Below are 13,185 nucleotides of genomic sequence, written 5' to 3' on the forward strand. Positions count from 1 at the left end.
GATTGAGAAGCACAAATTGATAGGTGAACTTATCTATCAAGGAGATTATTTTCTTTGAGCAAATATAGACCACCATGCATCTCAACACTGACAATCACCTTTCCCGAATCCACTGCCTGAAATTCACAAATATTAGAATAGAATTTAGTCACACATTTTGAGTCACGGGTAAGTTTGCTGATTGAGAGTAGGTTGCAATCTAATTTAGGAACATAAAGGACAGAGTTAAGATGAAAATCCTTTGTTAATTGGACTGATCCGGTTCCTGCCACTGGAGAGAATGAACCATCAGCTATTCGGACTGCAGCGTGAATAGTCCATGGACTATAGTTTCTGAAAATGTTGATGTCTCCAGTCATATGATCCGAGGCTTTCGAGTCAACTATCCAAGGTTTTGGTGTCCTATTTTGTACAATATGAGTATAGGATAGAGTACCTTGGTGTGCTAGAAGACTGGTAGGTTGTTCAGCAGAGGATTGTGGTGCTTGTCCAGAACTGGGAACGTGACCAAACATTTTCTGCAGTGCCTCAATTTGCTCCTTAGTGAATGGACTGAATTCTGCATTTTTGTCTGTTGTGGCAGCAGCATTTGACAGTTCTCTCTCTCATATCTTCCACTGAATGGCTTCCAATCTGCAGGTTTTCCATATATTTTCCAGAATGTCTCCTTCAGATGACCAAATTTCTTACAACGGTCACACCATGGTCGTCTTTTCCTTGGCTTATTATTCTGAGAGGAACTGTGAGTGTACAAGGCTGACCCTTCAACAGTGGGTGTATTGTGGTTGTCTGTCATCATCAGTTTCTTTTTGCTCTCCTCTCTACGAACTTCTGCAAAAGCCTCCCGAATAGTTGGAAGAGGTTTAATCCCCACGATTCTCCCCCTGACTTCGTCTAGGTCTTTATTGAGGTCAAGAATAAATCTGATGGTCCTTTTCTGTTCAACAATTTTCCTATACAAGGCAGAATCATCAGGGCATTTCCAAGAATAAATCTCGTACATGTTCAATTGCAGCCAACTGCGTGTGAGAGTGTTGAAATATTGAATAATACTCAATTCTCCGTGTCATATCTCAATCTCAAATAACTCTGAGGAATTCTCAGTGCTAGAATATGTTTCACAAGCAGCCTCCCATATCTCCTTGGCTGTCCTACAGAGCAAAAAGTTTTCTCCAACCTCTGTGGTCATGGAATTTATTAGCCAAGACATAACCAAGTGATCATCAGTTTTCTAAGTCCAGTATTTAGGATCTGTTGTTTCCGGAGCAGAGATTTCGCCTGTGAGATGTCCATCATTTCCTCTGCCACAGATGTACATGAAAACAGATTGTGACCACTGAAGAAAATTGTGGCCATCAAGTTTGAGATTTTTGACAATATGAGAGGAAGAATCGGGAACAATAGGGGCTGTAGAATTAGGCTCGGATCTAGAAGTGACAGGCCATGCCGTATTTTGTTATGAGGAAAGTGCGGTAGAGAGAAAAAATTTTGGAATGGATTAGGGTTTAGGAACCTGGCTCTGATACCATGAAGAAATTCTAATTTCTTATTATCCCCAAAAAATAATTTACATCTTAATATATATACTAGAGGGGCTGGCATAGCAGTCCACCGAAAAAGGAGAAAGGATCCCTACAAATTAGGAATTCCAACAAAATAGGAAAACTAGAAACTACAAAATCTAATTAAGGAAAAACTAAAACTAGAAGAAAGAGATCAAAAGCTATTCTAAGAAAGTAAAGAACATTATAACTAATTGCACAAGTGTCAGCTACTTTCTACAAAAAGGAATACAAAGTAGATGGGAAGGATAAAATATCCTCGTGAAAAAAAAAGGGAAGAAACATTGAATCCTAGCTCAAAGAGAAGTAAGAAACACCTATCTTTTCCTTAGAAATTGAATTGGTTAAGATTGTTGCTTGAAGATTGTCAATCAGGCCATAACCTTATGAAGATAGCCCCCACCAGCAGTACATATTCTCCTCAGGGGGACATACCTGCAAAATGTCAGATGTGAAAAATCCTCCAAACTAACTTGCAGTGAAGAATACACATGACTATTGTTTCAAATGAGAAATTGGGAGATACTCAAATTCGGGCTACTATGAGGGGAGGTACTAAATCATATTATTGAGGCCTCCTTCCTTTCTTGAGTGACAATGCACCTCCCATCTATTTGGATGATGCCTTCTAGTGTCCCTCATGCCAAACCATACAAAATCTCTTATAGTCTATTAGTAATGTCGGTTGGGGTTTTAAGCGTAGATGGATGATAATGAAGGATGCTGGACAAACATGCGTAAAGGAGAGTGACCCAACCATCTAAAGAAAATGAAGCACCTTTCACCAGCTCTCTAGATGCATAGAAATTGTTCAAGATGTTATCTATTTAACTTCTCTATTGAAATTAGTTGCTTTTTCCTTACCTACCTATCAAGTACATGCACAACTCAACTAAACATTTTAGCTTATTGGGAAACATAGCTATTGAGAATGTGATATATTTTAACTTCGAGTTTTTATCACTGAATTGCTAATCTAGCAAGAGGTTTCTATCAGTTAGATATCTTCCTTGTTCTTTCTTTATTATATTGATTCAAATGGTTGAATTCTTCTATTCTTCCTGATCTGCAGGCGGCTAAAGAAACAGGTGCTCTCCAAGCTGCCAAAAGTAAACTGGAAAAGGAAGTTGAAGAACTCACATGGCATCTGCAGTTGGAAAAACGAATGAGGGTAGGAATTTTCTTTTTCGAATTTTGAAATAACCAAGAAGTTATCAAATGTATGATATTGTAGAAGTAATATTTCAATATGATCAATGCCATGAAACAAATTATCTGTCAATAACTTTGTATGCTATCATCCATATTAAGTGGCAAACACCCAGAAAAAAGGAATTTTCTTATCCAGACGAGCAATGGAATTTGCCTGCTTGCTGAATTTTAACTTCATTACTTTCTTTGTTGAAGTATATGAATAATTAAGTGGGGCTTTCCTATTAACTTAACTATTCCACATAATAGCAGGTTTAAGAGTTTGAATACTGTATACTCCATTTATACTTCAAAATTAAATTCAGCATATAGTGTAGTAGAATTCAGCTCTTTCATCCTTTAAACCTAGTGTCCTTGTCTGTGAGTCAGTGTGTTCAAATATATGAATAATTAAGTAGAACTTTTCTATTTAGGTTTTTGGGATAATTGGTCACGCAACTTAATTATTTCCTAGCTTTAAAGTACATATTTTATAAAAGAAAACATGCTGTTTTCATCTTTTTATGCAAAAAAGACTTTCTTCTCAAAAGTGATGGGCCTTTTATAACCTCTATTAATAAGATGATCCATCAATCCTTGCTTAAAAAATTTATAGGAATAAAAAACCATTATTCACAATCCGCCAAGTGTGTTTTCCCAGTGACTATGACAATCATGTCTAAATCTAGTTTATTTATTCCAAACACTTATACAGGCTGACCTTGAGGAAGCACGGATCCAGGAAAATGAGAAGTTGCAGTCTGCTTTGCGAGAAATGCAACTGGAATTCCAAGAGACCAAAGAGCTGCTTATCAAGGAACGTGAAGCTGCAAAGAAAGTGGAGGAACAAGTCCCAGTGGTCCAGGAAGTTAAAGTTGTCGATCATGAAATAATGAATAAACTTACTGCTGAAAATGAGCAGCTCAAGGTTCCATCAAATCTATGTTGCTTTTATATAAGATCTCAATTTATGTTTATTCATTTATTTTGGGGTTCGAAAGGAGGTTACTAGGAAAAGATTGTTTGAATGCGCAACTGTGGTTTTGTTAAATTTTGCATTTATTTATTGATTATTTGATGGCTATTACACGTTTCAGGCTCTGGTAAGTTCATTAGAAAACAAAATTGATGAAACAGAGAAAAAATTTGAAGAAACCAGTAAGATCAGTGAAGAACGGTTGAAGCAGGCATTGGAGGCAGAGTCAAAGATAATTGAGTTGAAAACTGCCATGCAGAGGTTTGTGGGGTAGTCTACCTTCAGTGAAAGTGGCTTATTGTTTCTGTCAAATTTCATAAAGCTGCATCTTAGAGTTTTACTCTTCTTGATGTAGATGTGGAAGCTGGATCATGTTTTTTATCTTTAATTTGAAAAATTGACTATATCTTTTCTCAGACTCGAAGAAAAATTGTCTGATATAGAGACTGAGGATAAAATTCTACGGCAGCAGGCACTACGGAATTCAACTTCGAAGAGAATGTCGGGACATTTATTAGTTGCAACAGGGCAGGTAACTAATAATACAAAATGTTGATATTTTCACTTAAATTGGATTGAAAAAGTTCTGATATTTTTCCTTTTTCTATATTATCACAGCCTTTAGAGAATGGGCATCAAGTAAGTGAAGAATATAACACCATTTCAGCTCTACTATTATGGAGTTTCAATAATGTTTACCTATATCTGTTTTCTTAGATAAAGAACCTATTCTTACAGGAACCACTTAGTTCTCAACCATCAAAAAAGTTTGGTACATGCGACAGTCAATTGAGGAGATCTCAGATTGAACGGCAACAAGTACGTGCTTAAATGATAAATTTTTTCATTTGGTTTAGATTCAAAGATGAAATTCAAATGGATTATTACAGTTTTCTTATATTATTTCTGGTTTTTGTGCAGGAGAGTATAGATGCTCTGGTCAAATGTGTGACACAAAATCTTGGATTCAGTGGAGGAAAACCCATTGCATCAATTACGATATATAAATGTCTTCTCCATTGGAGATCATTTGAAGCAGAAAGAACCAGTGTATTTGATCGGCTTATTCAGATGGTTGGTTCTGCACTAGAGGTAAAAGGAAAAAAACTTGATGGCAATTGGATTATCAACTCGAACTGCAATTCCCTATTATTGACCAACAGAGAGATCCTACATATTTTTTTACCAATGGAAGAATGTAGAACTCTCATTCATGTTAAGATTGTGCGGAATAGCTGGTTGACCTCATTTGTGATGGGAATTACAAAATCTGAAGTGTGAATGTTCCATTTCTGTTTTTCTGCCAGGAAAATTTGCGATCTTTTTTTATTCTCTTTAGAAAAGAATAAAAATATTACTTGAGCAATTCAAAATAGAGAAGTTTTTCAGTAACAGTTGTGGCAGAGCTATACTAGGACTCCTACTTAACTTATTCCTTTCTTACCATATTATGAACAAGGGATCAATCTGGCCCGCCCATGTATGAATTTGTGTAATCAATCTAATTTCTCTTGAAATTTCTGCCCAAATGCATGTTTTGTTTTGTCTTTTTTTGCAGTCTAGGGTGGAGAATGCATCTCGTTTTCTCCTTTGGGCCCGTCATGATAACCATATATCCTGGAATTCGTACTGTGTTAGAAACGCAATCCTGGAAGCATCTGACCTGGGTTCTTTGATCTCTCTTTGGTCCTTTCATCCTCTTCCAACTGTGATTTTTGAATTTGGTTTCTTCATTTTCGGAGCCTATAACCTGTAAACCTTCTTTGATCATCTCACCCATACCTGCAGTAAATTAATGTTAGTTTTTCTTTAATTCTGGAAAGTGAAAGTTCTTTCCACAGTGAAAGCTTTTATTTAGACAGTGGTGCATGATAAATTAATGCTAATGACTTGCTTCCAGTTTGCCCGGGATTGTTCTCTACCCTGATGTGTGCTTCCTGTGTTTTTATAGCTCAGAATATAATAGTCATTTGTTTCTGCATTGTGAGGTGCTCGGAAGGTTTGGGCTAAACCTTTTTTCTCTTCTAGTTTAGGTTGGTTTTGTTTGCCTCCAAAATTTGCAGATTTTCGTTTCTGTTTCTCTGTAATTTGGGGATGAGTATAGAACACTCCTCATCTTTTAGAGAAGCAATTTTGCAGGTCTTTGGGTCCTTCAGTTAGGCAGAAATGCTGAAATCTTACAATCATATTTCTATTCTGTTACAAAGTTGGGGGACATGATTATGTGCCTAGCTTCTCTTGGGCTAAAGTTCATTTATTCTTTAGGGAGATTCCTCTTTCTACCTTCAGGGGGATTGGGTTGCTATTTTATGCTGATGTTTTAGATTTTTTCATTGTTTTCTTTCATGTTTTTCGATTCCTGTCTTTCTTAGGATTTCTTATCCTTTTAAAGGTTGTATTTCCTCTTTCTTCTCTATTGATTTGTTACAAATATAAAGAAAAAGGGTCTTCAGCTAAAAATCTGGGATCCGTTGGAAGAGTGATTCAACAGTTTCTGAGCTCTGAAGTTTCTTTCTCTCCAAACAGTCCACAAAATTAATAGTGGAATTAAGCCAGAGTCTTCCTTCTCTGCTTAAAACTGCCCCTTGCTTAGTTCAGATCTCATCTTCTTGCATGGAACCTACTATAATTGAATTCAATCCTTACTCATTTGCTTGCTTTGATTGAAAGGGAATTTCAAAATTTTTTTTCAATTTTTTGGAGTGTGAAAGCTCCATTGAGGTTTTACCCTTTTGATAGGATCTACCAAGCTTTTTCTTTCTTAATATTTGTCCCAACTGAAGACAGGTAATAGCATGGGCTGAGAAAAGATTAATGGTTGCTGTTTCGAGCTTAGTAAAGTGAAATGTGACGTGATTTGGGTTATACATAATATTTTGCAGAACCAGGAGGATAACCGTCATATGGTTTATTGGCTTTCCAACACATCTGCATTATTGTTCCTGCTCCAACGAAGTTTAAAAGCCCCTGGTGCATCTAGTTCAAGTCCACATCAGAAACCTCCGCAGCCAACATCTTTTTTTGGAAGAATGGCACAAGTAATGTTATTTATTCAATTTTGCTTTTTGTTAAATATTTTCCACATGATTGCAGTTTAGAGTTTAGAATACTAAGCAATGAACACCTTGTTTTTTTGGTTTAACCAATTCACTTCTTTTTCAAAAGTCATCTGATAGATTCCCCTCTTGCAGGGTTTCCGTTCATCTTCTTCTTCTGCAAACCTTTCTGTTGATGTAGTACGTCAGGTAGAGGCCAAATACCCAGCTTTGCTTTTTAAGCAGCAACTTACAGCCTATGTGGAAACAATATATGCAATCATTCGGGACAATTTGAAGAAAGACTTGTCACCACTGCTTTCATCTTGCAGGAAGGTAAGGGATATTTATTTATCCATCTTTGGAATTTCCTATCACTTTTTATTTGTTTTCTGTTTGTTAAAATTTTTTAGTTGGTGCGCATTATAAGGGTTAATTTTTTTGTACTTCTTTGTTTGGAAAGGAATAGGAATGCATCTGAAATAGTGGAACATTGTGGTTGGTCAAAAATCATTTTTTCTCCATTCTATTATCTTAAAATTTTGTTCTATCTTGAAAGTTACTTTGATTTCTTTTTGTTTTTTCTTTCAATATGTGTAGTTTCTTTTGGGTTTTATTTCTGGTTCATGTGGGGTTTCTACAAGGAGAGTGAATTACTTGCCTACCATTTCCATGATCCTTGATGGTTAAACAAGTTATTCTATAGGAAAAGAGAAATGCCAAATGCTGTTAATCAGTGGTAGTGAGGTTACTTCTATTACTGTTGTGCAACTGATTTAGGTTTTTACGGCTTGATCCCTGAGTGTAACATTTGTATGTTAAAAGGTCTTAATGTGTAACCCCTAATTGACTCTTCAGTCCTGGACTTCATCTGTAATTTTTCTTGTTAAGAGTAATTTTCTAATCGGTCAATTTCTCATCCCAAAATTAGGCACCTGAGGAACCATCTGCGGACCCATCTGGCAACAGTCCCTCAGCTAACCCCTGGGAGGGAATTATCGAGAAGCTCAATGGGCTCCGATGTACATTGAAAGAAAATTTTGTATGTTGACTTTTGAAGCACCAAAAGCAAATTATTTTGCCCCTTTCAATAAATAACTTACTAATTTTGCACTGTTTCAGGTGCCTTCAATTCTTGTTGAGAAAATGTTCAATCAAATTTTCTCACATATCAACCTACAACTTTTTAATAGGTAATTTGTTTTCTAAATATTCCATTTATTTTTTCATGGTGTGAATTACATATACCAGAGCACTTAGCAAACACAATAATGTCATATGCTGCTGCAGTCTTCTTCTTCATCAAGAGTGCTGCACTTTCAGCAACGGAGAATATGTGAAGGCTGGATTAGTTGAATTAGACCTATGGTGTGGTGAAACAAAAGAGGAGGTACCTTTTAGCCTTTTTACCTTTGACAATGAATGCCAAACCCATAAGATCTTATCATATTGAACATAGTGAAGTCTCCATCAATTTTCTCAAGTTTCTAGATCATGTAAGACTTTTATTGCTGAAAATTTGTTAATATAGTATGCAGGCTTGTCCTGGGATGAACTCAAACATACAAGGCAAGCTGTCGGATTCTTGGTATGTTTCTTTGTCTTTGTACAAGTAAATGCAAAAATATTGTGTTACATTCCAGACCTGCTTGTCGAATACAGAGACGTGTTGTTCTCCTTCAGCGTTTTTTTAGTAACTGCTACCAAAGTGGTGGAGTTTGTTTACCATATATATACAACTTGGTAGTAAGAAGCATTTTACTCTACATTTCTTTTTAATTTCGGTTTTCAGAGGATATCTTGACCTCCTGTATAACATTGTCCTCCTTCCTCTCTAATGATAAATTCTTATTTTATCCCAAAAAAAAAAAAGATTGCTTGTGGTTCACTACAGTTTACCATTCTCTCATGGAATGCAGTAACTCCTTCGCATGCATATACAATTAGGTTTTGCCGATTCTTGAAGATATATCCGTACAAAAGATTTGAACTCTTTTTTTTTAACCTCTAGAACACTTTTTAAATAGAAACTTCTGGAACAATAATAGTCTCAAAGATGTCTTAAGACTGCTGTTTACTCCAATTTAGCATTCATGTGAAATGGGGGTATGTCTCCTCTGCCTTGGTTGATTTTTATATATTATTGATTATGCATGTAAAGTACTATGAAACTTTCAACATCTTTTGGATCTCATTTTACTTTGTTATTTAGATCTTGATTAACAATGTGGTTAAGGTTTGATATCCCCAGTGATGTGATATTATCTAGATAAGGTTTAGTCACCCCCATAGTTTAAGTGTTTATTACACAAAAGATTATTTGCACTCATGGTTAAAATGACCTGGGGCATTGGATTCATTATCCTGCACTCAACATGGTATGTTCGTGAAGATTTTTAGACTGTTCAACTATAAATATCCCCTCATTTGTGAGTCAAAGCATGGCTTTTTAGCTAAATGTAAGTGATTAGAGACTGTGGTTAGTGGAGTACATGAGAGACTCGTTTTTGTGTTGAAAAATACTAGTGTATGGCTTGTACTCTCAAGTACTTAAGTGGTGAGATTGTATAACTAGGATTCAGTTTGAATTTCTTGTCTCATAATCTGACCTTGTAATCTCCTACACTGACAGTGAAAGTCTTTGTTGTGTTTGTTTATGGAGGGCTACAAAGCTGAGCCACGTCAATTTTTTTTTTTTTTAATTTTCTGTTCTGGTTGTGTGCTTCTTGATTATTTCTCGTAATTGCTTTTCTTAATTTCCTATTTTGTACTAGTTGCTCAATGGTTGAGACAAGTTATCTTAATAACTTGATCTAGAAGTTACTAATTATTATCAGACTATAACACCCATGATTTGTTGTATTGGCTGGAGGATTCCTGTCAATCTTGATTATAACAACTTTCTCTCATTCTAAGAATTTTCTTCTTTTACTTAACAAAAGTGCATTTTGAGGGATATTCCTTTGGTGACATTTTATTCATAAAAATCATTTGGTTGCGTGTTCTCAAGTTATATCTAACTGTTTTCCAGAAAACAATTGTCAATGTATACCAGTATATTGTTAAGAATCTATTAAATCGGACTTCGTTGAAAGTCCGTGGTTGAGATATCGAGCAATCCTCTACCGTCATTTAAGTAGATAGAGATAGTCATCATCGTGTTTTCTTTCTAAGCCTGATTCAATGCACCTTTCTTTTCAGGTTCTACAACAGAAATCCAGTATATCTTATGATGAAATTACAAATGACCTATGCCCGGTAACTTTCTTCCTCTCTCTCTCTCTCTCTCTCTCTCTCTCTCTCTCTCTCTCTCTCTCTCTCTCACACACACACTCACAAACGATAGGTAAGAAAGTGTGGCGAATATTTGCGTACAATGAAAATTAATGTTAAAGCAAGGGGAAGAGTGAAAAGATAATCAAATATACATCTACATTCACGGATTCTCAACTTTTTTACTATGAGGAACTCAATCCTAGGGTTAGGATTTTCCTTTATATGGTAGATTAATGAGAAAGACCAAAATTACAAAATGACTCCCATTATCCAATAAAGAAAAGGCCTTACCTCATAAAGTTATACTGTGCTGCAATAGTTTTCCTCGCCGCCAACATACCCACTTAAAAAGGCCAGGTTGAAATGATTAATAATCATAACTTTGAAGCACAAAACCCCATTTTTACTGGAAATCTTTTGTGAATAATGATTTCGCTATATATATGGATCCAAATTTAAGAGGTATTCCCTGGGCTCTGAGAAAGATAAACAAAAGAACAGTGAAGGGTTTTAAATTGTGGGGGAGCCAATTGAAGCACTTATATTGGTGTGGGAAATCTGAGAATTTTTCATGGAAAAAGTGAGCTTCAAAATTGTATTAACAGAAGATTCTCTCCTAAAGAAAGGAATAACAGAAACAAAACAAAAATGACTTTTTAATGAAGAAAACAAAGGTGAAAGGGAGAGAGAGGAAATAGGCAGGAAAAAGGGACTTTGAATGAAGAAATAAGAGGGAGGGAGAGAGAATAAAGAACAAGGAAGAAGGCATAGAAGCAAATAACTGGAAATCTTTTCAACTGAAATATACCATTCAACTTAACCTATCTCTGATTTCTTGTCCCGTTTGGATGGTGAGAGCTCGTAGAATTTCTTCTTTTCAAGAAGCATTAGTGATAGAAAAACTAATGGTTGGATGTCTTTGCTTAATCTTGAGCCTTTTCATTTTTTCCCCGACATGAAGGTGGAATGTGAACTTTGGGTTCTTCTGGGTTTTAAGTTGTAACTCCTTTTTTGCACCTTATTCACCATCCTGATAATAAAAATATGACATTTACTTATCTTCCTGGGAGGTGACTGCTTGTCCTAAGGTTAAGGTTTATATATGAATTGTAGCTCTCAAATATATTAGCGTTAACTATCATACACCGAGTCCCATATCCAGCTCGTTCATCATTACAATGTAACTCAGAAACTATGGGCTAGGCTTCCTTTGGAAGAAAACCAAGGGCTGCAACCCATCTAGAAAGGAAAAGAAGTTATGAGTTTGTCAAAATATCTATAGTGTCCCTTAAATCCACCTCGAAATTGAGCAGATGACTATTGTTCAGAGAAAAAATGGTATGGAACCATGTATCACGAACTCCATCAGAAAAGAAAGTCTACTGTGGTTGGAAAGGAATGCTAGAGTTTTCAGAAATCGATTTCATCTTCTTTGTTGCTTCGCGATAGATTAATCTTTTGGCTTCTCTTTGGATTAAGGCCATCTCGTTAGCTATTTTACAAGGAGTTGGGCTGCTATTTTTTATTAATTTTCCTTTTCCTTTTCTCCCTTTTGTTTCTTGTGGTTTTGAGTTTGCTGCAGGAGAGTCCCTTTCCTCCTTTGTTTAATTATTTCTCTCATCCTACTGATATTTCTTCTTTTATCACCAAAAAATAAAAATAAAAACCAAATGTGAAAAGCAAGAAAACAGAAAAAGGTTTCCAAACCCTGCACAGAATCAAACTCAAATGTATGTTTTTTTTTAATATTTAGAATCTTGTCGCTTGCTGTTTGTTCTTTTCTGTCATTATAATGTAACAGTTGGTGAATTTTTTCATTCTTCATTATCAGTCAAAAGTTGTCGATATTATTGTGGGATATCTTTATTTTCTGTCTTTCCCTACAATTTATTCTTTACTTTTCTCAGGTCCTCAGTGTTCACCAGCTATACAGAATGTGTACTCTGTATGATGATGACAACAACACTCAGAATGTTACCCCTGACGTATGTCTCTTTTAACTGCTCAGGTTCTTTTTTCCCATTCATCTTGAGTTTTAACATGGCTTTCCGGCATTTTGTCGTACAGGTAATTTCCAGCATGAAAATCCTTATGACGGATGACTCCAGCAACGATGACAGCCGGTCCTTTTTGCTGGATGAGGATTCCAGGTACGAAAACTTAAGGGAATGTTGACTGCTTATTCTTTTCAGTTAAAAACTATATTTTCAAAATTTATACTGATTGTCCCTTGTAAATGCAGTATTCCTTTCTCACTCGATGAGATCTCTAGTTCCCTACAAGAGAAGGAATTTTCAGATGTAAAACCTGCCTCAGAACTTCTTGAGAATCCGGCCTTTGAATTTTTACAGTACTAAGGCCAATTTTTTGTATCTTTATTTTTCACCGTCAAAATAGAGCTTTGGAAGAAATATCAATCCCCATTCGTTACCAGATTGTATATCCGCCTTAGTTTTTCTTGCCTCTAAAATTTTTTTCCGCCGAATGTAACATCCATTGCCCTGGATGTATAATTATTTTTTAGAGTTGTAAAATTCTCTAGGTTTTGATAGCTCGAAGGGCAAGGATGGTTTTACATTCAGACCACCTTTTTTTTTTTTTTTTTCATCTTTTCATTTCTTTGTTAAGGGCATCCTTGCCACCAGCATTCTTTGTAGGTATAGTAGGAGGAAAGAAAATATCAGCGTAGCATGGTGGGAGGAACTAATCTGATAACAACTTGATTCACTAATTTAGATTGTACAAAGCATTCAAAATTGAAGATATCTATTCTTAGATTTTCTTTTAGTTTTATGCTCGAAAACACTCTGACTTGTAGATACATCGAATTGAAATATAATCATTTGTTATTCAACTTTATGTTAGTTAATTTCTTTTTGGCTCATCAATATTTAATTTAGTTCCTAACCAGATGGACAAGATCAATACAGACAATTGCTGGTTCGCAAGAATTATTTAACTTTGTAGTGCCTTGAATGAATCAGACAGACTAGCCAAGAAACCTGGAAAATATATCATCACTTTCCCTCTTGTTCTTGTTAAGAATAAATTTTTTCCCCCCTTTAAGTTTCTTCATTCCTGGCTCAAGCAAGTATTCAAAGGTCATGACAGGTTATATGCCTTAGATGGCCAGTTGATCATAATA

The 13,185-nt window shown here is 35.6% G+C and overlaps 1 protein-coding gene across 5 annotated transcripts in view; it reads left to right on the top strand.

Annotated features, from left to right (window-relative positions):
* Positions 1 to 12,894, top strand: part of LOC110813938 (myosin-6-like) — a 35,013-nt gene extending 22,119 nt beyond the window's left edge. For 3 of the 5 annotated variants that reach the window (XM_088215332.1, XM_088215333.1, XM_088215336.1), the window contains exons 23-39: positions 2,635 to 2,733; positions 3,469 to 3,681; positions 3,851 to 3,990; positions 4,147 to 4,261; positions 4,348 to 4,368; positions 4,468 to 4,548; positions 4,651 to 4,821; positions 6,612 to 6,767; positions 6,921 to 7,100; positions 7,696 to 7,806; positions 7,887 to 7,957; positions 8,055 to 8,154; positions 8,296 to 8,352; positions 9,966 to 10,022; positions 11,948 to 12,025; positions 12,108 to 12,190; positions 12,283 to 12,894. In XM_088215332.1, coding sequence (XP_088071458.1) covers positions 2,635 to 2,733; positions 3,469 to 3,681; positions 3,851 to 3,990; positions 4,147 to 4,261; positions 4,348 to 4,368; positions 4,468 to 4,548; positions 4,651 to 4,821; positions 6,612 to 6,767; positions 6,921 to 7,100; positions 7,696 to 7,806; positions 7,887 to 7,957; positions 8,055 to 8,154; positions 8,296 to 8,352; positions 9,966 to 10,022; positions 11,948 to 12,025; positions 12,108 to 12,190; positions 12,283 to 12,397 — 1,848 coding nt within the window. In that variant the 3' untranslated portion in view covers positions 12,398 to 12,894. Of the gene's footprint in view, positions 1 to 2,634; positions 2,734 to 3,468; positions 3,682 to 3,850; positions 3,991 to 4,146; positions 4,262 to 4,347; positions 4,369 to 4,467; positions 4,549 to 4,650; positions 4,822 to 5,287; positions 5,482 to 6,611; positions 6,768 to 6,920; positions 7,101 to 7,695; positions 7,807 to 7,886; positions 7,962 to 8,054; positions 8,155 to 8,295; positions 8,353 to 9,965; positions 10,023 to 11,947; positions 12,026 to 12,107; positions 12,191 to 12,282 lie in introns of those variants that run through there. The other 2 variants (XM_088215334.1, XR_015817657.1) reach the window with 2 other exon arrangements.
* The last annotated feature ends 291 nt before the right edge of the window (positions 12,895 to 13,185 follow it).

The sequence above is a fragment of the Carica papaya genome, chromosome 3 (assembly GCF_054855325.1).
Source record: "Carica papaya isolate Zhongbai chromosome 3, ASM5485532v1, whole genome shotgun sequence".
NCBI lineage: Eukaryota > Viridiplantae > Streptophyta > Magnoliopsida > Brassicales > Caricaceae > Carica > Carica papaya.